Below are 27119 nucleotides of genomic sequence, written 5' to 3' on the forward strand. Positions count from 1 at the left end.
AAACACAATCATAAATAGTTCTGCTGATAATTAAAAGTAATATTTTAATTATTAACATGACTTTTCTGACCTCTGGATCAACGGGTCGGACGTAGTTTGAAGGGAAAACTCCCGTCTGGTCTCCGATGCATCCTCGCCACCATTCCCCTTCTCGCTCCGTCACCATAACAACATCCCCCTCAACAAACGTCAGGTCCCCGACCTCCGGGCTCTCGTAGGTGTACAAGGCCACGTACTCTGGTTTGGATAAAAGAGCAAAACCACGTGGCGTTAAAACAACAGAACACGAAGCTGGATTTTACTAAAACGTATGAATACTAATGTTCTTTTTACCCTCCAGCTGAGCGGCGTCTGATGCATCATACGCGTCAACACTAGAACAAAAAGAACAAAGTTAGCCCTCGTGAGCAGTTTCACTTTAACCTTGGTGAGATGTTTTTGCGTGCGTCCTCTTACTGCGCCCCGCCGCCCGCCTCCAGAGTGACGTAGCTTTTGGGGAACCATCCTTGCGTCGAGTTGAGCTGCCCCAACCACCAGTCTTCTTTCTGCTGCAGCACGCTGATGATGTCACCCTGGGAGAAGCTCAGCAGCGCTGTGACGTCGTCGCCCGCAGACTGGTTAAGGCGGGTGTCCGAGGTGGGCGACCACGAGGAGACGGCGCGAGCGAGTAAAGGAGCTGAGGACTGAGGAATGGAAAAGCAGCAATCAATCACAAGTGATTAATCATGTCTAACCAGATTATCAAGCGCTTCCGTCATTACCTGTGAAGAATCGGAATGTTCAGGAACAGCACAATCGTTCGTTATATCCCCGTCTTGGACTCTGGGTAAAATGGCATGAAAAAATAAATGCGTAAATGAACTGCAAAAGGAAGAACAGCATTTTAAAAAAATTACATTACTACAACATAAATGACACCATCTGTTCCCCCCGTTACAAACGAACAGGTGCTCCCACAGTGTTAAAAATCTCCCTGCAGGAAAACTAAATTAGAATAATGTCTGAGATGACTCCAGAATCCATCCTGGTTGTCCTCTTACTCACAGTGTGGTAAGAGGCTGTGGTGGACTGCTGAGGTGTCCTGGAGAAGAAGCTGCAGTGTCCGCAGCGGGTGAAGTGGTAGAGCATTTCTCTGCGTAACTCTTGGGAAACCAGCCCCTTTTTCTGCAATAATGCCCGTACAGCCAGCCGGGCTCACCCACCGTCTGCTCATCCACCTGCATCATGGAAGACGGTGTTTAGTCCGACCCAAAGAGACAAAACGGCGTGATGAGAAACTTATACCATTAACATGCTTTTACGATTTAGTTAGTGTATGCACTGATCACACTATTGGAATTATTGGAGGATAAAAAGTGCAGATTAAAGCGTAGATGACGGCTTTGTGAGAACCCCACAGCTGCTGAAAATACTCTATCCTGTTTGGCCAGCAGGTGGCTGTTAACATCTCACTATTTGGCTGTGCTGTTGCAAACACAACTGCAATAACTGTCACTACCGTTCTAACTCTATAATCGTGCACATGGGCATGAAGGCAGTCAGGGCCTTGGCAATCTGACATTTGACTCCGATGTCCTTCCACCAAATGTCCAAAATATGTGCCACATTTGGTCAAAATTGGGTTGAAAATCAAATTTTTTGATCTTTACCAAATTAATATTTTATGGATAATTTCAGGGTCAACCTTCATTGACATACTGAGTTTGGTAGAAATCAGAAAACGACCTTTCGAGTAGATCAACAAACAAGCAGACGTGACCCCGGCCCCAACAACTGACATCTCACAAATTTGACATTGCTGGGCAATTCCAGAACCCACATCCTATTGACCTTTGACCCAAGTAACAGATTTCTGGCAAATTTCAGAACCTACATCCACACATGTACTAAATTTGTTGGACAGAAGCATCAAGAACTTTGACTTTTGCAATTCTGCGACTGACCATCGCCCACATACCAGGTGGAAATTGGCCGACAGACCTGGGCGGAGCGGGACAACAGACAAATTATACGATAAAAACAGCAGCAGATGCATTTGCAAAGCTGACTGAACTACTATGGTTATAAATGCTTGTAATGTCACCATCACTTCTTCCATGAATACAAGAGTATTTATATAAATTTGAGTCAATCACTTTCCTAATAATTACAACAACAGTGGCTGAGTTCACGGCGCATTTAAGACAACAACTGTCATAATTACTACAATGAAGACAGTTATTGCAATAGCGGTTGCAACAATGCACACTTAAACAGCAGGAGTTTATTAGTGTGAATTCATAAAGCTGCAGTAGAACAGTGCTGCTGAGGCTTCAGCTCAGTCAAACTGAACTTTATGCAAACACACAGACGCAAAGAAAAATGTATAAGCAAAGTGAAAGTCATGCAAATCTATTTTCAGATCTATGGACATGCAAAATTAACTAAGGAGACTTCTTTCTTCGTAAACAAAAAGGCAAACCCTCACTTGTGTAAGGTCAAGGCAGCTTGATTATTCAACACTCATGGAAACATGGCCCAGGTCCAGATGAATAATCTGGCCCAGATTATACTGTTTAACACGGGCAGACGTCAGATTGCGTCTGGTACCTCTATCAGACAGTCTGCGTCCACGCTCAGCTCATCAGCGTTACGAGCCACGAAGGAGTACAGAGCTCTGTAGGTGGCCAGACTGGGCGAGGGCTGAGCTGCTCGCTCTTGCTCTTCTTTCCTTCTCCTCTCCTCTTCTTCTTCCTCCTCCCTCTTCTTCTTTTCCTCCTCCTGTCTTCTCCTCTCCTCTTCCTGAGCTTTTTCTTGAGCTGCTCTGAGACGTGCTTGTGCCTCCCGTTCCTCCTCCTCTCTCTGTTTGAGCCGTTGTTCCTCCAGGAGCCTCCTCTGACGAGCATCCTCCTCCTCCTTTTTCTTCTTCTCTTGTTCCAGCCGTTCTTGCTCTAACTTTGCCTGTCTGTAAAAAGAAATTGTGAAATGGGCCAAAGAGGATACAGTTCAGAATTATAAAATTACTGGGAATGAATGGCTCTATAAGTCTAGTGGTCCATATTTCTGGAGTCTCTCACACTCACCTGGTTGCCTCCTCTTCCTCCCTCCTCTTCCTTTCTCTCTCCTCCTCCCTGCAGATGTGCAGCTCCCTCAGTTTCTCCTCTTTGACTCTGTACAGGTTATCCAGGACAGTCTGCTGCTTCACCTGTTTTTCTCTCAGCTCCTGATGCAGTCAGCACAGACGAGAAATCAAGACTCCAGCTTCACTGAGCTCCACAAACCAGAAGATTTCACATAATTGAAATGGATGGTAGCTTTAAAGCAACAGTGTGTAGCTTTGAATGCCATCTAGTGGTGAGGTCGCAGATTGCATTATGCCATCGCCGGTCACTTTTTGCTTCCTTTGCCTTCTCTTGTGATGAGCAAGATGTTTAGTCCTCCTTTTCACAAAAATGACAATTGTCAAACTTGTTAGCCTGCGCTAGCAACCAGGAGACAACGTGTAGGGGAGCAACCACTAATTCTTCCACCTGCCACCGCTAGTCGTCTGGCAAAATGCGAACAGCAGCTCAAGTATGTCGCTTCTGAGCTACCGCATCAACACACACACTGTAGCTTTAAGCTAGAACATCAACCACGCTGATATTTACTAAAACAAATGCACTGCACAAAAAGAATTCCATTTCAAACATACTTGTCATGTTTTTGTTTTTAAAAAGCATCTAATTCACACGTGCAAAAATAATTCCAAAGTTGCAATAGTGAGCAAAATTCCCTTGTGCTTTTACGTCAGCAGATGCATATCAAAATGTGCAAGGTAAGCATTCTGTGTGTTTGTTTTTCAAGCTGCATTCCCTTTACTCACAGAAAACACCAGCTTTAGCAAATCCCACCGAAACAGAACACACACACACAAACAAACCACTTAATAATGATACAAATGAGAGCAAACCTCAGATCCTCAGGATGAAAATGTGATGATGATGCAAAATTGTGATGCATGGGAAGAAAAAGAAGAGCCAAGATGGGAAACAGAAGAGGTGCTGAAGCACACAGAGAGTCCGTCAGAAAAAGGATAACCTTGATTAGAAGGAAGAGCTGGCTGAGGCAGCCCAGCAGAGACAGAAGGCCCCGCAGGACACAGTCATCCATATCCCCAAGCTAGGAGAGAGAAACAGAATCATGACGAAAGGGTGAGACGGTGCTCGGGAGGAGAAAGAGACAGGTGAGTCATAAAGAGAATAACGACAGAAAGCAGAAAGAGAAGGCAGTGAAAAGAAGGGTGGAGGAGTACGAGAAAGGTCCACAGGGTGGTGTGCAGGAGGACACAAAGGGTTTAAAAGTAGTTAAGAAAACAGCTAAATGTAAATGAAGGTTTTTAATTAATTAATGACACACTAATTACATCAGCCTTCAGACTCATACTGAATGTGTGCATGTGTCTGTATATTTGCAGTAGCGGCAAGGCTACACAGTTTGTTTTACCTGAGGGTGAAATTCTACAGTGCCCATAACCAGTTGAACAAGATTTCACAGTGTAAAATCATTTTGATTTTAAAGTAAAGAACAAAAGTAAATAGAAACCTGGAGCTGGTCTGTAATTTTGGCTGCTGCTTTCATGACGATGCATTTCTGAAAATCCACCTTTAGGCCAATTCACTTCTTGGTGAAATAACTTTAAAAGTGAGGTGATGAGGAGTAAAGACTTGAGCCGTTAGACCCCCACCCCCCCCATGATCCTGGACTGCTTTGGTTTGAGACGTTCAATAAACTTCTTAAGAGCAGCTTAAAGGAAATGCCACACATTGTCTAACATCCCAGTTAGCAACACAACGTCAAAGAATTCATGATTGGAAGTCTATCCACACACATGCAGTAATAATTAGTGGTTGCTGATATATTTTATTGCTAATTATCCCTCTCACACAGCAAGTCAGTAGGTGCATTTCCATTTTTACTCCACATTTTACAGCATAAGATGTACATTTTAAACACAGAAACATCCCGAAGGCCGACAGACAGCGTGACATGAATGCTGCGAAACAAACGTCCAATAACGAAGCATCTGAGCATTCATTTCATGCCGTTGTGAACACGCAGGTGGAACGTCCCCACAACACTGTTTTTACAGGCTGCCTGAACATGCAGATGTATTTCTTACATTGGAAAAAGTCAGAATACGTTATTCTCAGGAGATAATGAACTTTCTATCTAATGTGTGAGAATCGTGAGAGAAGTTTGTGAGTAGCTGATGGCAGAGCTGCTGTGGGCGCATGCCAAAATAGTGGAGATGATCGGAGAGAGAGCCACTTTTGGAAGTGGCTGACAGAGCCCAGCAGCCATGTCTCATGGTCAGTGGGCTGGACACACCTGTCCACACCAGATGGGACTACCCTTTTTCTTCTTCTTTGAAATCAGGACCACAATGGGGAAAGCGACTCATGCTGGCAGCCGCGGTCAGCCCCCGCACGCAAAAGTGGGCAGAACAGTGGAGGAAATCTATCCACAGGAGGATGGCGTGGACCTGGATATGGTTCTTCAGCTGGTGATTGTGCGCCATCCGAGTGTGACGGTACCAGCCGGGGCCTCTTTGATGGCATGGAGCTGGACTTTATTCTCTGGCTGGCAATTGTGTGTGATCCATATGTGACGACTTCTTTGATGGTGTAGACCAGGGGTTGGCATCGAGGACCGAGACACTGCAGGTTTTCCTTGCAACCAATCACCTCAGCAGGTGGGTTGCTGATGAGCTTCTCCCCTGAACATAAACACCTGATAGTAATTGAAATCACCTGCTGAGGTGAACGGTAGCAAGGAAAACTTGCAGTATCTCGGCCCTTCATGGCACATGATTGCCCACCCCTGGTGTAGTCTTTACAAATTTAATCTGGGAAATCATTCTACAAGTGGGTGACTGCCCTGTTCAGTTTTTTTTCTTTTGTATTTTGTTCTTCTCAGTGAAGCTGTGAGATTTTGTTCATTTTACTTTACTTTGAGAGAGTCTGTCAGATTTTGGATCTTGATGGGTTGAAGGGGGAGGTGATGATCCAGTGGTTAAGGTGTTGGGCTTGAGACCAGAAGATCCTGGGTTCAAATCCCCGCCTGACTGGAAAATCACTAAGGGCCCTTGGGCAAGGTCTTTAATCCCCTATTGCTCCCGGTGTGTAGTGAGCACCTTGTATGGCAGCACCCTGACATCGGGGTGAATGTGAGGCATAATTGTAAAGCGCTTTGAGCATCAAATACTCCATTTTCCGCAGTCTCCATACCCATTTGTTATGAATGCCGTATACTTTTTGGCCAGTCACAGAAGTGCACAAAAGTAATCCGGGTGTATCATCAGATGGTCACTAACAGCCTATATCTAAGTTGTGATGATTTCTGTGCAACATGTCCCTTAAGCCTGAATCTTGTGTGTGTGTGGTTCATTATTGGCCGTGGTGACGCCTGACCTTCAGCTCCTTGTTGTACTGCTCCATCTGTGCGAGTTTATCGGTCGTTTCCCTTTCCAGGGCATCGAGCTGATCCTTCAAACGCCGGCAGTTCACGCCTTTTTCCTTCACACTCCCAGCAAGAGATGCCACAGTCACCGCTATGAAGCAAAGGTCAAAGATCACAAACCGAAAACCAAAGCGTATGCAGAGTGTATCTGAGGTATTTGTTACCCACAAGGCATTTTGCTCAGGCTGACGTTCCGCAGCCTCTCAGTCAGCCTCTGCTGTTCTGGAACCAGCTGTGAAAGCTTCCTCTGCCAGTCCTGCAGAAACACACACAGAGGAGGGTGACAAAACGCAACACACAATCACCAAGTACTGAAGTGTGAATGTGTCCGACGGAGAGTATCGCTTCCACCTCAAACTGAAGCTGTAGCGCGTTGATCTCAGTGATGCGTGCATCTCTCTTCTGATTGATGAGGTCCACCTCTGCCTTCTGAATCTTCCTCTTACTCTGGGCTTCACGGAGGCAGTCTGAGATCTGCTTGTGCTTGTTGCCCTGGGTGAGGCGGCGAGTGATGATTGAACCTGTTGGCTGTCATGCCTTCATCGGGATCATAAAGTTACTGGTGTGAATGCAGACTCACCACTGCCTCCAGCTCCAACTCCAGACTCTTCTTTTTAGCCCTCAGTCGACAGATCTCTTCCAGCTCCCCTTCTTTCCTGTGGTTAAACTCCTCTTTCTTTCCTCGCTCCCACTCCTCCCTCCGTTGGCGCTCCAGCTCCTGTTTAGCTGCCTAAAACGTGATGAGACACAGTCACCAAATATGCCAATCAGGTAGCTCGCTACCGTTCAATTCACTTCTCCCACACACCTCCTTCCTCTCCAGTTCTCTCAGCCTCTCCTCCTCTCTCTGTCTGTCCATCTCTCTCTGCCTTTCTATCTGTCTCTCCTCCTCCAGCCTCCTTCGGTTCTCCTGCTCTCGAGCCTCCCTCTCCCGACGTTCCTGGGCCTCACGCTCCTCTCTTTCTCTTCGCTCCCTCTCCTTTCTCTGCTCTTCCTCCAGAGCCAGCCTGCGTTTCTCCAGCTCGGCGCTGCCTCGGACAAAGTTTTCCTTCAGCTTGTCCTCAAAGGACACTAAAATATGAGAAGAGTCGTGACACAGCGGAAAATGAAGCCATAATTAAAACAGCAACACGTCCTACCATTGCTCTTTGTCTTTTGTGGAGGTTCTGCCTCTATTGTGTCAATCAAACATGGGGTTATGTAGGGTCCTGTTCCATTAACAAGCTCACTGGACTTGATTCCTCCCCTGAAACAAGGTAGCAAGTGTCTGTAGTTGTACTTAAAAAAAAAAAAATCCAACAAGGAACCAAATGTTCATGTGTTACCTGAGAGAAGGTGGAACCAGGTCATGAGGCAGTGACAGTGGCAGAGGGCGGCCCGTTTTAGCCATATCCACCAGGTGCATGGCCAAAATGAACTCATCACCTCTAAGCTGACCATCCTTATCCACATCCGCCAGTGTCCTGTGTACATACATACACACACTATAATGTTGAGCCACATCGTAACACATTAAAAACCTCTTGCTTTAATACTGCACAATAGAGCATTTCCTTAAGAATTTTAGCACCAATAAAAATCATTATTTGTCCTTGATTGCCACAATAATTTTCAAAAGAGCATTTACAAATACCATAATAATTTATCTTTATGTGTAGTGCTCCAATGGTGCATGTTCCCTCATCAGACTCAGCTCGTCCCCTCACCAGGCTGCTGCTGATGGCACCAAACAGCCATTTCCACCCAGCAATTTTATTTCAACAATAGACCCACATTAATTTTGCTGCTCAAACCGCATCAGGAGAGATTTTTATCTTAATAAAGAGCAGCACAATCACACCACATCGAGTGTGATTTACCATCTGCTTTGTCACTCTCAGAAGAGAGTCCCCAGCAGCTCCTCATACAGAGTTAATGTACGCTGCATAAAAACTCCTTGTCAGGATCCAAGCGAGAACCCTATCGTATCTGATTTGCATTTTTATTTATCTTCTAGCTACTGAAACATTAAAATTTCTTTGTCTGTCATTGCTTCCATCATCCCATCATAAGAATCTCTGAGGAGTTTTTTGGGATTTACCAGCCCTCAATGTGCAGAATGTTCTGCTTATGGAAAACTGATGGACTCATATGATCCAAGGAGGCCAAGCTGGGCTAGTTTCACCATTACCAAGACGTTGTTCTACTACTGCTTTATGCAATCTAGCTTCCACCCCCCCACCCCCCCACCTTCTTTTTTCCTTGTGGGGAGGAGGGCATAGGGAGACACCTGAATATACAGTGCATCCATAAAGTATTCAGAGTACTTCACTTTTTTCCACATTTTTTATGTTGCAGCCTTATTCCAAAATGGATGAAATTCTTTTTTCCCTGAAAATTCAACACACAATACCCCATAATGACTATGTGAAAAAGATTTTTGTTAGATTTTTGCAAATGAAAAAAAAAAAACAAAAAACAAATGAAGAAATTCACAGCCTTTGCCATGAAGCTCAAAATTGAGCTCAGGTGCATTCTGTTTCCATTAATCATCCTTGAGCTGTTTCTACAGCTTAATTAGAGTCCACCTGGAGTAACCTCAGTTGAAAAGCAGACACCTGTCTACATATAAGGTCCCACAGTTGACAGTGAATGTCAGAGCACAAACCAAGCATGAAGTCTAAAGAATTGTCTGTAGACCTTTGAGACAGGCTTGTTGAGGCACAAATCTGGGGAAGAACACAGAGGCATTTCTGCTGCTTTGGAATGGTCCCAATGGGCACAGTGGCCTCCATCATCCATAAATAGAAGATGTTTGGATTCACCATGACTGTTCCTAGAGCTGGCTGCCCGTCTAAACTGAGCCAGAGGGAGAAGGGCCTTAGTCAGGGAAGTGACCAAGAACTCAATGGTCATTCTGTCAGAGCTCTAGCATTCCTCTGTGGGGACAGAAGAACCTTCCAGAAGGACAACCATCTCTGTAACAATCCACCAATCAGGTCTGTATAGTAGAGTAGCCAGACGGAAGCCACTCCTTAGTAAAAGGCACATGGAAGCCCACCTGTAGTTTGCCAAAAGGCACCTGAAGGACTCTCAGACCATGAGAAACAAAATTCTCTGGTCTGATGAGACAAAGACTGAATTCTCTGGTGTGAATGCCAGACATTATAATTGGAGGAAACCAGACACCATCCTTACAGTGAAGCATGGTGGTGGGAGCATCATGCTGTGGGGATGTTTTTCAGCAGCAGGAACTGGGAGACTAGTCAGGATTGAGGGAAAGATGAATGCAGCAATGCACAGAGACATCCTGGATGAAAACCTGCTCCAGAGTGCTCCTGACCTCAGACTGGGGCAACGGTTCATCTTTCAGCAGGACAATGACCCTAAGCACACAACCAACATATCAAAGGAGTGGGACAACTCCGTGAATGTCCTTGAGTGGCCCAGCCAGAGCCCAGACCTCAATCTGATTGAACATCTCTGGAGAGATCTGAAAATGGCTGTGCACCAACACACCCCATCCAACCTGATGGAGCTTGAGAGGTGCTGCAAAGAGGAATTGGCAAAACTGCCCAAAGATAGGTGCACCAAGCTTGTGGCATCATATTCAAGAAGACTCAAGGCTGTAATTGAGCCAAAGGTGCATCAACAAAATATTGAGCAAAGGCTGTGAATACTTATATGCATGTGATTTTTAATGAATTTGCAAAAGAAAAAAAACTTTCGTGGTGTCATTATGGGGTGTTGTGAGCAGAATTTTGAAAAATGAATTTACTCCATTTTGGAATAAGGCTATAATAACATAATAAAATGTGGAAAAAGTGAAGCGCTATGAATACTTTCCGCATCCACCATATAAGGACAGTATCAATACACTACATGTCCCTAAGGAGTGATAACATGACAAATAACAGTCACGCCTTATACTCACCAGATGGTAGCGAGCTGAGTCTGGGTTAGGTTGGAAGCCATCAGTGCATTTCTAACCTGAGGTCCTGCAAAGCAAAAATTCTCCAGATGTATCAGTAGAAGAATCACAGTAAACCATGCACGTTCAAGGTGTGTGCACTGGTTTGATTGAGTGCAATCACAAGTGCAAAATGACTAACCACTCCTGAGCAAAGAACTGTTTGAGACCCACCTGACAAGTAGCCACTCATGAGCTTATCTAGCGTGTTGAACTGCTGGCGATACTTGAGTCTTGAGGCCTGTGGAACGGCCCAATCACTTGAACCCATCTTAGGAGAGTTACTGGCCAGTGATGTGGTGGAGGATGAATTTGAGCTAAGAATAAAGACAAAAAAGAAACTTAGAGATGTGTTTTGTTACAAACACATGCCCCTTATCACCACCAGAGAAATTATTTAAAAAAATGTTTCCGCTGTTCTTGATCGTCAAATCCTTACTTACAACCACTAATTACAACCACGAGACTCCCTTGTGCTATTTCTCAGCTCTTAATTAGCCACAGATGAAGATGACGCTGGTATGAGTGATCACATGGACTCAGTGATACAAAACAATACTGTACGGTCAGGTCACACTGACCAGCTAATCTGTTTGCATCCCAAACCACGTCTGTGCAGCTACAGCACAGGCTGGGTGACAATATCCTGCTGAGAATAATGCATTTCGTCTGTGTTATTATAGTTGGGTGGAGACTTGCAAAACTATCAAAAAGGGGAAAAATAGCCATGATGCAACTGAGGGTAGAGAAACTCCCTCTTATGGTTTTGAAGACAATAGGAGCAATGTGATGTGAAAAAAGATGCCAGAGTTTGGACTGGAACATTCAAGTGATCCGTGTGGCTCCTGGTTCAACCTGCATGACTGTCTCTACTCTTACGGATGCCTTCTTGGAAGAAAACATTCCCTGTTCTTGAGGTCAGGACTTTTTCAATGAAGCACTGAACCATTCAAAGGAATGAAAACCAACACCACTGTGATCTTTTCCCAAAAATGCCACGAGATGGTTCAAGGACCACTCTGGGATTCTGATCATTATAGAAATGGCACAAAACTGCCCTCAACACAGGCTTGCTCTTTCTTTGTGAAAGTGTGCACACTGCAAAATCTGGAAGGTTTAAAGCTCAAAATCCCAACATTTACACTTAAAATCGAGTGGCTTCACACTGAAAAGTAGTGTTTTGTTTTCATTTTTCTTCCTGTATATTTTACAGTTTAATCACAATATTGCTCAATTGAAAGGATGCTAATGTAGCTGCACATATACCCAATTATTTGCACCAAAATAAATGGTTGCATTGTGTCATCCCCCCTTTCTTTTTCTTTAAATAAAAGCAGTCGGCCAAACTACCAGTCACCTTCATGCAGTGAACACGTTTACTTTGCAGTGCCTGACAACTATACTCTTTATTCCTACACATTTCCTTACAATTGTGATACTGTTATTGTCATGTGCTTTATCTCCAGACTCCTTTGGAGATAGTGGAAGTTTCAGGAATATGACAACTAAAAATAAACATATAAAATAAAAAGAACACTGCATGTGTATATGTGTTGATGCTCACTGACCGCAGCAGAGGTTAAAATGCAACTGGATGCAGAAGAACGACTGACTGTGAAGGCAATAATGATGCCAAACCCCTCCAATAACCATCTCTCATTCCCTTTAACATTGGTTCATAGGCACATGAGATATGGAAAATTCTAAAAAACATGCATAAAATTAATCACCAAATTCATCAGGCATTGCCACAAAAGGAATACATAATATGGAATTTACAGATTAATCATTTATTCATTGTACACAACAAAATAGTCCCAACAAGGTGTGGAATAGGGGATTCGACAGATGGCAAACAATGATAAAAAGAAATGTCACATCTGTGTTACAAGCAGTTACAGGTCAGATTCAGGTCAGTTTAGATGGTGTGTGAATGCAGCCAGAGAGCCCACAATCAATAAGGCACACAACACAGCTAAGGTGCACATGTAGACAAAGACATACACACAAACTGCACAGCATCAAGAATCATAAGATTAAAAAAAAAAAAAAAAAAAAAAAAGAATTTTTAAACATTGCTTAATTTCCCAGCCCTAGCATTTATACACAAACATTCTTTTCCAATTTGCACAAATTCCCTTTATATTGTCAAAAGGATTATGCACTTCGACTTTTTGAAAGGCTTTTCTGCTGAGAAGGTCAGCAGACTGATATTTCAGTGTCAAATTGGTGTATTCCATCTGACCAAAATCGAGACTTCAGGTGTCATTAGTATTGAAGTAAATAAATCCACAAACCATTAAAAAAAGAAAATATCTCCAGAACATAAACAGCCAAAATTCTTAAGTTTTGCTTTACATGCAGCACTTAACCACATTTTTAAACCTTTTTCATAAAAAGATCTAAACCTCATAGCATTAGTGAGTTTTCCCTGCAGGAATGCCATTCAGCTCTCTGCTAACATCCGCGACTCTAAAGTTTAAACAATTCAACTTCCTGCTGCCAAATTAGAACATCTGATTCCAAAATGCACTTCCTGTTCTCCCTGTAATCTACTTCATCTCTTCCTGCTTTCTGATCTCCAACCCTGCAAAAACCAGCTTCTTTATCGTCGCTGGAATAATGGGCTGGTTGTGCTCGAAAATACGGAATTTGTCCTAAAATGTGGCTTCAACACAACCCCGAAGTCCCCTTTAAGTTGAGTCATTTTTGCACCCGATTAAAAGCTGTGCATGTGCAAAGGCATCCCAGTGTGCATGCATGTGTAAAGGCCAGATGTCTCACAACAAAGTAAACCAACCTTTGGGAATAACTAGTAACTTATTACACTGCATTCCCACACACAGTCCAAAAACACTCCAAGCTAGTCAAGAACTAAACAGCTTCTATTGTACACTGTGCTACTCATTTTTACTGCTACACTTTTTCTTAGAATTACCTACAGTAACAGTCGCTCACCTGCTGGATCCCAAGTCCAGAAGAGAGTTGGCCTTTGACATGCCCGTGGGTGGAGAGAAAACCATAGGCGATGAAAAACCAGAGACGGGGAGTGCTGGAAAAGACAGTGCGATTGTCAAATATCACTGGGACAAGCAGAAGGCAACATGAGAAAATGTGACTGGAATGTGTGCGCCTTCTCCTATGCACAAGTCTAAATGCACACTTTTCTTACATAATCATTCTTCAGCATACTGTAGCTGTGCACTAAGCGGCTGCCCTTGGACATGTGTACATCTAATCTTATCGAGTCACGCTTTACAGTCGCAGCACATGTAGCTCCGGCAGCAAGGTTACTGACATCTGGATAAAAACAAAGCAGTCACACTCACGTACAGTGCTGCACTAAAGATAGCTGGTCTCGAGCTGCAGCACAGTTATATTTTCATCTGCAGCCAGACAGGCAAAGCTGCAAAACAAGACTAACACTCACCAGTATTCCCAGTTAAACGTACAGGACAACCAAGAGACAGATGGAGGGTGTGAAAAATGAAAACGGGGGATTAAATCTGACTCGATGTTGACATTTTACGGATGCGTATCACACTGACATCACTGCACAGAAACCCATCACTTTGGATTCATACTTCCATCACAGTGCAGCTTCCATCCCTCTCACACCCACAGCACTGGTGATTATTGTTAATTTTTTTTTTTTATATCTGACTAGTTTTTTTTGGTTTGTTTTTTTAACCTGCATTGCCAAAGGCAGGCCAGGTTGAGGAAATGCTTAACAACATGCACATGTGCCCGTGTGGTCAATGTGTAAGCAATAATGGGTCTTCATGAAACTTACTACTGTACATTATACTTCACTAAGGTCTTGCACAAGTTGGGCACGGCAATGCAGGTTAAGGTAAGTACCGCCTGTGTTTCGAGATATTCTAGCAAAATCTGTGGATATAAACCTGCATTCTTATTTATTAATTTCTTGACAACACCACTAGGGACCAGTGGACTATACCAAATTTACATACGCACATCTGTTTTCAGTGAAAACGCAGCAGTAATGCTTTCTGTAAATCTACAAAAGCTTATCGATGCCATTTAGCAGCAGTTGTGTTCCCCCCGGCCACACACACACACACACACACACACACACACACACACACACACACACACACACACACACACACACACACACACACACACCACCATCATTAACGATAGAGGCACAAAGTGGTTCTGCAACACTGAACAGTTCAGAACATAAACTCCAGTATCATGACATAAGATCGCCTCCTTGACCACTGTTTGTTTTTGGATGGTTAACTGCACATCTATTAACTCAATGGCACGTGTCTCCAAACTGCAGATGAGTCCCACTGGAGAACCAACCTGCATTGTTGGGAACAAATGGTGAGGTGAGGAAACTGATGTTGCCGTTGGGTAGTCCACAACTGCCGAGTGTGGGGATCAGGGGTGGAGCCACTGGCGTTGGCACCAGGGGTTGCATAGAGGGCATGGAGGGGTTAGCCAGGATGGGTGTTAGGATGGGCATGGTTGACATGGATGACAAACCAACTGACAGGTTTGGCAAGGAACCCATTCCTACAAGGAGGAGAGGCACAGGTTGAAATGACAAGTTGAAGTGTGTGTATGTGTGTCTCAATTTCCTTTTACAACAAGAGAAACCGGATGTTGCAAAAAAATTACATCAAAAACACAGTGAGTTTGGGAACCTGGAAGCTAAGTTGTGAGAAAGCAATAACAAAAGGTAAAACATCATGCATAAAGTTTCCTCCTCTCCTTCTTCTGAACCGTTGTTCATTGGCAAAGAAGGTTTTGGTGCATTACCACCATCAGCTGGACTAAGGGGTGTATAATATTCTGGAAGAATTCTGAGAGATAGGCTTTTTTTTAAATACCACACCAAATTACAAAGCTACAGGAAAAACAAGTAATAGAAGAGAGGTTACGGAGTTAAAATGCAGCAGCTGTGAAAATGGAATGAGATTGTAAACTTATCTATGTATTTTTTACCAAAACGTGATGAAGGGATGGCTGAAGCAGAAGTGGAGACCGGAAGCTGCTTCATGACCATGGGAAGGGACGAAGGCAAGCTCCTCCCCTGAAGCTTGATTTTAATGAGCTTCATTGCGATGGAGAACTCAAGTCTGTCCATCTTTCCATCGCTGTCCGTGTCAGCTAGGTTCCTTCAGGGAGGGGGGAAGGAGAGATAAACTGGGATTGAATTTCAGGCGACGACAAATTTCACAGAGCTCACACAAAACGCTGACTGGGTGGGGCGGACTGTGAAGGAGGAGAATTCCAAACTGGGCTGCAGGGGAAAACCTAATCCCCATCAGAAACAAAGCACTGGATGTAAAGACCCACTTGCTGTTGATTTCTTACCAGATATCAGCCAGGACAGAAGCAGGAAGGCCAGACTGAAGAAAAAAGTTCCTGGCTTGTTCTCCTGCAGAAAAACAAAAACCATTTAACACTTTTGGAGAGAAATTCACTTTGAGTGTAGCAGACACATGCAGGGTATCTGTTGTCAGATCAAGTGCCCCTCGAAAGTCTACCTGAGACATAGCCGAGGTTTGGGGCGAGGGAGTCAAATTGTTTGTCATGTTTCCCCCTCTCCTCCGGAGTGATGGCCCATACGTTGGCTCCACCTGGACGAATTAGAGAGAAATTCTAAACATGTTAAAGTTCTTCCCCATTTGTTTCTTTAAACTGATGTAAGGTTAAAATAATACACAACAGCAATTATAAAATAGGACTTAAAAGCTATCAATGTGTGAGACAATGAAACATTTGATAGAGGAAAACCTTTATTTGTCAGCAACACCCTGAAAAATACAAGATTCTAAAGAAATTACACATGTAGCAATCACAGGCATGCATGATATCACTTCTCCAATTAAGCATTTAAGCATCGGCAAGTCTGTATTTACAGACATAATTTTGTGTTCGGACCTCTGTACCCACAAGAACAAGTGAAAATATTGATAAGAATAACTTAACATTTTTACAGAACGTAGCGTTTCCCTGTGTTTCATTCCCACTCCAGTGCCACCCAATTCCAGATTTATTGACCTACAGTGAGGAAAATAAGTATTTGAACACCCTGCGATTTTGCAAGTTCTCCCTCTTAGAAATCATGGAGGGGTCTGAAATTTTCATCTTAGGTGCATGTCCACTGTGAGAGACATAATCTAAAAAAAAAAAAAAAAAAAAATCCAGAAATCACAATGTATGATATTTTAATAATTTATTTGTATGTTACTGATGCAAATAAGTATTTGAACACCTGTGAAAATCAATGTTAATATTTGGCACAGTAGCCTTTGTTTGCAATTACAGAGGTCAAACGTTTCCTGTAGTTTTTCACCAGGTTTGCACACACTACAGCAGGGATTTTGGTCCACTCCTCCATACAGATCTTCTCTAGATCTTTCAGGTTTCGAGTTTCAGCTCCCTCCAAAAATTTTCTATTGAGTTCAGGTCTGGAGACTGGCCAGGCCACTCCAGGACCTTGAAATGCTTTTTATGGAGCCCCTCCTTAGTTGCCCTGGCTGTGTGTTTGGGGTCATTGTCATGCTGGAAGACCCAGCCATGACCCATCTTCAATGCTCTTACTGAGGGAAGGAGGTTGTTTGGCAAAATCTTGTAATAGATGACCCCATCCATCCTCCCTTCAATACGGTGCAGTCGTCCTGTCCCCTTTGCAGAAGAGCACCCCCAGAGTTTGATGTTTCCAACCCCATGCTTCACGGTTGGGATGGTTTTCTTGGGGTTGTTCTCATGCTCTAAACATGGTAAGTGGAGTTGATTCCAAAAAGCTCTATTCTGGTCTCATCTGACCACATGACCCTCTCCCATGCCTCCTCTGGATCATCCAGATGGTCACTGGTGAACTTCAAAGGGGCCTGGACATGTGCTGGCTTGAGCAGGGGGACCTTGCTGCCCTGCAGGATTTTAAACCATGACAGCATCATGTGTTACTAATGTAATCTTTGTGACTGTGGTCCCAGCTCTCTTCAGGTCATTGACCAGGTCCTCCTATGTAGTTCTCAGCTTTCTCAGAATCATCCTTACCCCACAAAGTGAGATCCTGCATGGAATCCCAGACCAAGGGAGATTGACAGTCATCTTGTGTTTCTTCCACTTTCTAATAAATAACCCTAACAGTTGTTGTCTTCTACCAAGCTGCTTGCCTGTTGTCCTGTAGTCCATCCCAGCCTTGCGCCGGTCTACAGTTTTGTCCCTGGTGTCCTTAGACAACTCTTTGGTCTTGGCTATGGTGGACAGGTTGGAGTGTGATTGAGTGTGTGAGCAGGTGTCTTTTATACAGGTAACAAGTTCAAACAGGTGCAATTAATACAGGTAAAGAGTGCAGAATAAGAGGGCTTCTTAAAGAAAAATTAACAGGTCTGTGTCAGCCAGACTTCTTGCTGGTTGGTAGGTGTTCAAATATTTATTTGCAGCAGTAACATACAAATAAATTATATTAAAAAAATAAATAAATAAATAAATCATACATTGTGATTTCCAGATTTTTTTTTTGATTATGTCTCTCACAGTGGACATGCGCCTAAGATGAAAATTTCAGACCCCTCTATGATTTCTAAGCGGGAGAACTTGCAAAATCGCAGGGTGTTCAAATACTTATTTTCCTCACTGTATTTTAATGCTTTTCCACTGAAAGATCACATTCAACAAATACGCAATCGTATGCCAATACTGCGGAATAACAGGTTGCACCTTTTTAAGAAGCCTTTGCAAAGGGTGAAAACAGCAGAAGTGGAAAATAAGCAAGTGAAGTCTGAAAGGAGCGATGCATACCGTGAGTGTGCACATAACACTGCGCGCTATCATATTTTGGGGCATACTACAACATCATATTTCATTTGATAAGCTTTACACCATCTTTCTAGTTCTATTCATTGTAGAAAAAGCCTGTAAAATGCTTTTCCTTTATTTTTGACAACATTAACCTTTGACCAATTCTGTTCAGAAATGTAATTATCTGGAGACATTCATGCAAGGAATATTCCAACAAAAGGTTAATGTATATTATCTCACCTGTATCAGAGTCACTTTGCACAAAATCACATTAGTAGTCGCAATACCCCATGCTACTGCAAGTGTGGAGGGTAATTATGAGTTGCAAAAAATTTTACAAATATTTTCAAGTGAAATAAATAGAAAATCAACTCGGCACTGCAGTACACAACATTCACATTACAGACTATAAATCTGTATCAGCAGCTGCCTCAAATGCAAACAGATCATGTTTTCTTGATACTTGTTGCATTTTGTGACCACTAAATAAATTTTATATATATGTATATAATAAAATGACGATATAATTTAGATAGAAGTGCAAGAATTATATTTAGAAACATTATTTGCAGTCAGTGCTCCACCCATATCACATAGATCCAGCAAAACCCTGAAACTCCCCAAAGCATAAATGCTAATTCAGCATACAGAACAGTCTTTTTTTTTTTTCTTAACTTCACCAACCAAAAAAAGTCTGCATAATTTCCATTTCAAATGAGATTAGGCCCTCAGATAAAACATTGCTCAACCAACACCTGACAATGATTAATGTATAAAAATGTCTAATCAGCTTTTTCTCCACTCTTGCATATATCTTGAGGTGCATTCAGGGTCGGCCATAAATTAAATATGAAGTGAAATGTGCTGTGTGAGGCTGTGAGAGTCAAATCACACTCAATTGTATTTTAATTAAGGGGGATGAAAAATATGCATTGGAGTTGATCATTAACTATAAAGATATATATGAAACTAATCCCAACAACAATCACATGGAACAGTCAGATTTTCATTTACATTATTGTACATAACATGACAAATCTGATCCTTACATTTTACCCACAGGACTCCAACTAACATATTTGTTTGCCGACTGCCTAAAAAACAGTCAATTACCAAAAACAGTGAACATTTGCTTATACAGAATTTTCCAGGTATACGTACATAAAGTGCTTACAAACCTAAATTAAAAATATCATACATAAAACACAGAAATTAAAAAATAGCTACAAAAACAAAACATTAAAATAATAAAAATTACCAATCATTACTGATTGTAAGCAGCTGAGAATCAGTAGACTAATCAATTAACTTAATAAATCCTATCCTGGTTTAACTGTACTTACGGTACCTGTTTAGTTGTTTTTATATGGAAGGAACTAGATGAGTGATACAGACAGCTGAAACACAGGCAGACGGCTACAAAATAATTCAGATATTCGGATGGTAAAGCTGAATAACAGGCTAGTCTGACTTTAACAACGGAGGGTTGCACTCAATCGTGTATTTTCACAATACATTAAATTTGTTGAACAGTTTAAAAACATTTTTAAATTGAATTGTTTATTTTCCAAAACACTGAGGAATGGTGACAAATGCACATCACAAAACACGTGAGTGTTGTGAATCAGATATTAACACTTTTCATGAAAAAAAAAAAAACTAACTAGAAGCACTCAGAGTGCAAACCTCCGCCAAGGCCATGGGGTCACTGACACCATAACATCTACACGCCGTGGAATCACTGAACCTAAAAAAGTCTAACAATGATGTTTGCTCAGTAGTAAAAAAGTTTCATCTGCTGTGACTGGATAGCATGTATCCTTAGCGCTTGGCATCACAGTTTATTGCAACTTGCACCTTTCCCAGAAGCTACTGTCATCTGAGCACTGATATTGATATTGCATGTGCTTATAGAGGAAAAACAAATAAGAGACAAAATTCAATTTATTATTCAACTAAACTGCAAATATATGAATTTTTTAACATTTATGAAACACTTCTCTAAACAAGGCCATAGGGTCACTGACCCTAAAGAGATTCCATCCTTGGCACAGTGATCTATTTCTTTTTGTCTCTTTCTCTAAAATTGTATATAATAATCATTAGATTATTAATATATAAACAAAAAAAAATTTAAGAAATATTACAATTTGAAAACAAATGCACCCGAACGTGATGACAGCTGCAACTGCTTAATGCTAACTTTTAACATTGAAAATGCCATAGACATGCTAACGCATTAGCATCGGGATCCGGATCACCACTAAAATTTAATCACTTGTTCCTCTTGTCATTTCCAACCACTCCACAAAATTTCATCAAAATCTGTTCAAAACTTTTTGAGTTATCCTGCTGACAGACAGACAAACAAACAAACAAATGCGACCGAAAACATAACTTCCTTGGCGGAGGTAATTATGAACTACAGTGTATCAATGAGACATGAGCTCATGTTTACAAAAGGAAAATCTGTCCAATCACCTTGCCTGCTTTCAAGATCTCCTACCTTAAACACAGCAGCGCCTATTCAGGAATAACATCTTCCCCCTGACAAAGCCCATCATGTGCCGCTCACAATGGCTGACCTAGTTTTATTACCATCAGCTAAACTGAGGAGAAAGTAATTAATCTCCCACAGATGTGAGAGTATTCTTCACATCGTCTCTTTTGTGCCGACAGCCCTCATTTACAAGCTACTGTAAGTGTCCTGGAGTGATATTTGGCACAGTACATTTGGGACTAGGGGCTTGCATGGCCATGCAACTGTCGTGTCATGACTTGTTGGATGATGGAGCATGTGCATGAGCAAGGGCTGAACACTCTGAAGAAGTGGGCCAATGCAACGCTTCTTAGGCAAGAAGACCATAGGGTCTTGCTCTGAACTGATGCATGACCTCATATTTCATGTTTGGTCATGCATGCATGCACACACACACACACACACACACACATCTAGACAATAGCAGTAAGGCAAAGAATGTAAAATAAATAAATAAAAAACCTCCACAATTCTGCCACTATTTGGCAAGCATAAGAGAAGGGAAGTGCCATATCCCCTAATAGAACTGTCACCTTTGTGGGATGTAACGCGACAACAAATGCATCACATTTCTACTTTTCCCTCATCAGTGTGTGTGTGTCAAGGAGCACAACACTCCTTCGGAGATACTTAAATCAAAACCTCCATATACTCTATAGTACCACCAGTATACTAAGAGAAACCACAACACTGCTGCCAGATATTTACATATCAAAAGATTCACTTGCAGACAACAGGTTTCAGATGACAGAAGTGGATTTATGTTTCCTGCACACTGCAGCGTTTACTTCCCTGGGAGCGCACGCGCACAAACACACACCTCCAGAATCATTTCACACACCCACCTGGCTTTTTCAGACTCATGGCTAGATTTCCTGTTTTGTAGAGTTGCATCGCAAGGTTAATGAGAGTATAATAATTCTGATGCTTCCCATATGTATCAATGAAGCAAACCATCATGTGCAGATGAGGTTCTGTCTCCCCTGCTTCTGGTGTTTAATTATTGGATGAAATTAGAGACGAGCCTGTAGTCAGCAGATTTAGGAGTTTGTTAAAGTGAGAGTGCAGTGTGGACTAGATACTGCATATTCACTGCACCCTACGTGGAAGGTATTTAATATAACAGAAGTTAGAGAAAACAGAGAAACAGAAGAAATATGTTTTCAAATGAACACACTTGCACAAGTTAGTTTAAAAGGGTGCCATTGTTTCATAGATGGATTATAGTGCTATTTTCAGGAGTGCAGGATTACATTCCCATCAAAATGAGGAAATAAAAAGTGTACTTTATACAGCAACAAGAGCCCTTTTGGAAATGGAACCAACAACATGGACAACTGATATCCAAACACACTTCTCAATAAGGATATTGCTGTCAGCTGCTATAATATACAAGCTCATAGGAGTGAGTGTGGCACAACTGTGGTTAAGGGGATTGAGGGAGATTGTTTTCCATCAAAGCCTCAATAGGTCCACAGTAGTTCCTGTGATAGACAGGAACCACCATGGATTTGTCATAGCCCAGCACAAGTCATACTGGTTTGAGCATTTTTTTTTCTGTCTCTCTCTATCGTGCCCAATCACAACAAAACTGCCTCAAGGCGCTTCACACAAGGTCTAACTTTACCAACCCCCAGAGGAAGCACACAGGCGAAAGGTAAGAAAAAAAACTCCCTCTAATGATTTGAGGAAGAAACCTAAAGCAGACCAGACTCAAAGGGGTGACCCTCTGTTTGGGCGATGCTACTGACACACTTGAGAATACAAATATACAAGAAATTTTGGGAGTCCCTGCTGGTGTCCAGGACAGGAGGCTGGCTGAAGTGGCTTGGGTCCACAGATCCCGTCTATTTCATAACCATTGCAGAAGAAGACACCCATTCCCACTTCTGGATGGAGCCGCACCTCGGACAGAGAGAAAAAAACAGAATCAGGCGGCACTGACAACACGGGCAAACTCATACTTGACATTCAATTTTCACAATGAGAACGAGTTGACCCAGAGCAATGCCAAGTTGTGCTAAATTTTCCCCAAGCAGCAACCTGGCACAACCTCTATATAACTCTTACACAACTCCAGACAGCTTAAGATCATGACTCTGGAAATGTCTACCCAACTTCAGAAACTCAAGAAGACTCAAGAGTTACATTTTTTAAATTTAATTTGACCAGGTCAGTCTCACTGAGATCGAGATCTCTTTTGCAAGGGAGACCTGGAGAATTATAAAGTTTCCAATTCACCTAAAATGCATGCCTTTAAATGTGGAAGGAAACTGGAGCACCTGGAGGAAACCCACACAAACACGGGGAGAACATGCTAACTCCACAAAGGAAGACCACAGGTGGGAAAAGAAAGCTTGGCGTAAAGACTTTCCACTTGTTGCATTAAAAATGAAAGCCAAGCTATGCAGGACTCTCCCGAGTTTAACATGAGTTAGTCAGGAAAATTTTTGAACATGTTCAAAGCTGGTACAAGTTTAACCAACTTTCACGTTCAAGTTATGCCTCGTCGCTACTCAGGAAAACTTGGTTGTAAGCTTGACCAGGTGAGAGAGCTGTTTCATAAATTGCTTTGAATAAAGTATCTCTGCATAATGAAGAGTTGCATAAATCACATTTCAGCACATAAATTAATTTATATCCCCAGTGATGGACTGGCACCTTGTCCAGGGTGTACCGCTGGGATACGCTCCAGGTCCCCCATGACATTTAATTGAAATAAGTGGGTTTGGAAAAAACCATAATATATCTTTTTTGATATTAAAAAATAGCATAATTACCAGAGAGGATATCACTTCAAACTTTTTAAATTTTGCTGCATCTTTAAATACAGCGTGTCAACTACTGTTCTGTGATCAAAAGACCGTTGCATCATCTTCAAGACGCAGTAGCAACAGAGACCGTCTACCTGCTATACTTTATACTGTGCACGATCACCATCTGGGTTTCCAGGTCTCGTCTTCGCTACGCACGACAATGCACGGCTGAGACAAAGACATGGGTGCAGCACAAAGGGAGCAAAAAATGTCAAAACATTTCATCACTGCAGGCAGGATCAACAACACCGCTCAGTCTTGACAGGATGACGGAAAGAAGGAAACGAAAGTGCAAGAGGAAAGCAGAGGTTAGGTCTGACAGACGAGGCACAACACAACCGCTTAGTAGTCAGCGCCACCTGCATTTTTACTTCTTTGACTCCCATCAATCACCTTTTATTTATTTATTTTCCCACCACACAAAGACAACATCACACAAAAGCTGTGAAGAAAATTCACGGTTCTTACCATTCATGGCTGCAGGAGGAGCGCACAGTCAAAGAGGTAAGTCCTCTACTCGGCTGGCTCGCTCTCAGACATCTGCAGAGAGAGAGAGAAAGATGTGAGTAAGTGTGTGTGCGTGTGCGCACAGATGCATAACCAAGCGAGGAGAGCTGGCGAGCCTGAGTGAATAAGGAAGAGAACAGAAGAGGTACCAGTGAGGGCAAGAGGGAGAGAAAAATCCCTTTTCAACAATGCAAGGAAGGCACACAAAACTGCCAACAAATAAAAGAGAGGAAACAAAGAGGATGGAGACCACACAATCTGGCTTTTCCACTCAATACAGTCCACTCTGGCTCCTCCCCTTTCTCTTATAGATTGCTGATCACAAGACAGACATCATGTAATGATCATGCATGGCATGAGTATTAAATGTCCCCCAAGTGTCTCACCATCTAAATGAACTGATCAGGATTGAGCCGTTCTTTAGCCGTTCTGTTGGGCAGATAGATTTCTTTGGGCATCTCCATAATCAAGCTATTAGGTAACAACTTGCATTGTTTCCTCAGAAGCGGTGGAAAAGTGATAACTGTGGGCGGCGGTCAAGAAACTGAGTGTTCTTGTTACTTTTTGCAAACAACAGAGGCAGGTTTATGTTGCACCTCCGTGCACGCTGTGAGCAGCAGCAGACAAGTGAAAAACGGCAAATTGTCTGCTTGTCTGTGTGCATAAGCAGAGGACAGCATTTGAAGACAGAGATGTCCAGTCAGGGAGGATTTTCTTACATTTTGAGTTCGGAGGAACAGTGGCCCTACTGGCACTTAAACAGGACTGTTGGCCCTTACAGATGGATATCTAAAGTGTTCCTGTATTCTTATATGATCACCTGTTTGTGTGCACATAACTCAAAACTGATTGATGGATTTTTTTTCTGACATTTTGTGATGAGATTGTTCTTCTCTCTCTCATATAACCGTACACATCTCGACACGATAATTTTTAGAGCCCGACCGATATAAGCCCTTTTCAGAGTACTCACTATCGGCCGAACTTTTGCCGACAGAACGCCGACAATTTCTTGTCAACAGAACAGTTACTGAAATAATGTTTGTCGGCAATGTAAAATGTCCTTGCACAGTTTGTCCAGTAGATGGAGCTCTGACTCCATTCAACTGAGAGCTGCTTACACCCCTGCTTAAATGTGTTCATCACCAGCCCCCGTAGTTCGCCGTCACACTGCACTGATCCGCTGACAAAAGCATACAAGTTTATAAGGATGTTGTTTGTAATAACTTTGTGATTACATTCACCCCACATTTCTCCCAATTCAGTTCAACTCAGTTTGATTAACTCAGTTTATGTAGTAATTTCTCAAATGTGCTTCATTGAGTCGGTCACGCTGTATATTAAGCCCACGTTGTGTAGACCTTATTTCTAGCATGAAAAACTTTCATTTACTGCTAAGAGGTTGAAACATTTATATTCACTGGTTGTCTGGAAGGGTTCTGGGAATTACTGTTGTTCGCCATTAACCCTCTGGGGCCGACACCGTCGTATATGATGGCTGGGACCAAGCTTTACTAAACTGTAAATAACTTGTAAATTGTATTTCAGCTTTTAGCTCATACCTTTTTTGTTAAGGGTCCAAAAAGAACATTTTATTCATTAAAAAAAAAAAAAAAAATCAGCTGATTTATCAGCTATCGGCAAATCAGCCGATTTATCGATTATCTGCATTTTTTCATCGAAATATCGTTATTGGCAATCGGCCTAAAAAAAATCCATATCGGACGGGCTCAATTTTCATTTTGGAATGACTACGCAATGCAATCCAACAAATCTACAGACATCCATTTTCCACGGTACGTTAGAATAAGCCAAATGTAGTATTGCTTGGCTTCAAATACATATTTTGTGAAAAACCAGTGACCTTCTCGAGGTTTTTACTACTGTGCTGCAGCATCTTGGCACTGAACAGAACCAGAAGCTACCTGCTATTAGCACAGCATATCTTTCCTGATCTGAACCAGTATGAATTTGTGAACTGAATGTAAAGTTCAAACAGGTACATTGATCCATTACACCACCTACCACAGCTGGACATGTTGATTTTGTTTTTATCTTGCAGGCAAAGTTCACATTCCGAGTCTTGTGAAAACCACACATTGACCTTTGAATTTTTACAAGCATTTGAAGACACAGAAGAAACAGCAAAACAAGCCCAACCAAATGCATTCATAATTTTAACATTGAGCCATCAACTAGTTCATATATATTTAAACAATTTCAGGGGTCAGCGTGTCAGTGTAGTCATATCTATTACGGTACTTTAAAACCTGATTTTCAGGTTGTATCGGTTAATTGTTGCACCTCGAATACAGTTAAATCAATTTTGAGGCAGTGTTTGATCCAATTCTAATTTTTTTCCCCCTTTCCTCACAGTTTCCTGGCATTTTAAGCAGTGGCCTTCTAACATCTCAAAGAACTGACCATGCACAAACACACTAAGATCTAAATTGAAAACTACTCCAGCTGGCACGTGGAGTTAATCATGGTTGACCTGGCAGAGGTCTGTTCTCCAAGCGCTCTCCTAATTTAAACTTAAATCCTCATGTTTGTTCTTCCTCCATTTGTTGTTCTGGGTTCAGATTAAACATATCTTTTCATTAATTTACTACTATATTGCTCATTTTATCTATCTAAAAGCAGAAGAACTAGGCTTCTCCTAGTTCAACTCAAAACAATATCCTGTCCGTCTTCACCAAATCCTTCCTGCAGTTCACTTCCTTCTTGATTTCAAATCTTCCATTTCTAATTTGTCTCTCATTGGGTGGGAGTTCCTTAAATGACTCCCAGACTTCGCTTTACACTGCTGCTTCATTATTGGGTTCCCCTTTCCATCTTCTCCCACGAAGGAGAGGCTGTGGTTGCTGGGGTATAAATCAATTCAACACACACACACACACACCACACACACACACACACACACACACACACACACACACACACACACACACACACACACACACCCACACACACACACACACACAACCAACGCTGCCAATTACTTAAGACAAACGAACCCCTCACTGCGTCCCGTGTG

General features: G+C 42.3%; 1 protein-coding gene across 5 annotated transcripts in view; it reads right to left on the reverse strand.

Moving 5' to 3' along the window:
• itsn2a (intersectin 2a) overlaps window positions 1–27119 on the reverse strand; it is a 48255-nt gene that overhangs the window by 14153 nt on the left and 6983 nt on the right. For 3 of the 5 annotated variants that reach the window (XM_034162858.1, XM_034162855.1, XM_034162857.1), the window contains exons 2-24: window positions 24044–24115; window positions 15955–16047; window positions 15782–15845; window positions 15410–15582; window positions 14765–14977; window positions 13388–13481; window positions 10604–10746; window positions 10394–10457; window positions 7806–7943; window positions 7620–7726; window positions 7289–7551; window positions 7061–7210; window positions 6832–6972; window positions 6649–6736; window positions 6432–6571; window positions 4060–4140; window positions 3063–3202; window positions 2590–2944; window positions 1045–1217; window positions 762–822; window positions 457–683; window positions 334–374; window positions 71–237 (exon numbers count right to left, since the gene is read on the reverse strand). In XM_034162858.1, coding sequence (XP_034018749.1) covers window positions 71–237; window positions 334–374; window positions 457–683; window positions 762–822; window positions 1045–1217; window positions 2590–2944; window positions 3063–3202; window positions 4060–4140; window positions 6432–6571; window positions 6649–6736; window positions 6832–6972; window positions 7061–7210; window positions 7289–7551; window positions 7620–7726; window positions 7806–7943; window positions 10394–10457; window positions 10604–10746; window positions 13388–13481; window positions 14765–14977; window positions 15410–15582; window positions 15782–15845; window positions 15955–16047; window positions 24044–24050 — 3123 coding nt within the window. In that variant the 5' untranslated portion in view covers window positions 24051–24115. Of the gene's footprint in view, window positions 1–70; window positions 238–333; window positions 375–456; window positions 684–761; window positions 823–1044; window positions 1218–2589; window positions 2945–3062; window positions 3203–4059; window positions 4141–6431; window positions 6572–6648; window positions 6737–6831; window positions 6973–7060; window positions 7211–7288; window positions 7552–7619; window positions 7727–7805; window positions 7944–10393; window positions 10458–10603; window positions 10747–13387; window positions 13482–13592; window positions 13733–14764; window positions 14978–15409; window positions 15583–15781; window positions 15846–15954; window positions 16048–24043; window positions 24116–27119 lie in introns of those variants that run through there. The other 2 variants (XM_034162859.1, XM_034162860.1) reach the window with 2 other exon arrangements.

The sequence above is a fragment of the Thalassophryne amazonica genome, chromosome 21 (genome assembly GCF_902500255.1).
Source record: "Thalassophryne amazonica chromosome 21, fThaAma1.1, whole genome shotgun sequence".
Lineage (NCBI taxonomy): Eukaryota > Metazoa > Chordata > Actinopteri > Batrachoidiformes > Batrachoididae > Thalassophryne > Thalassophryne amazonica.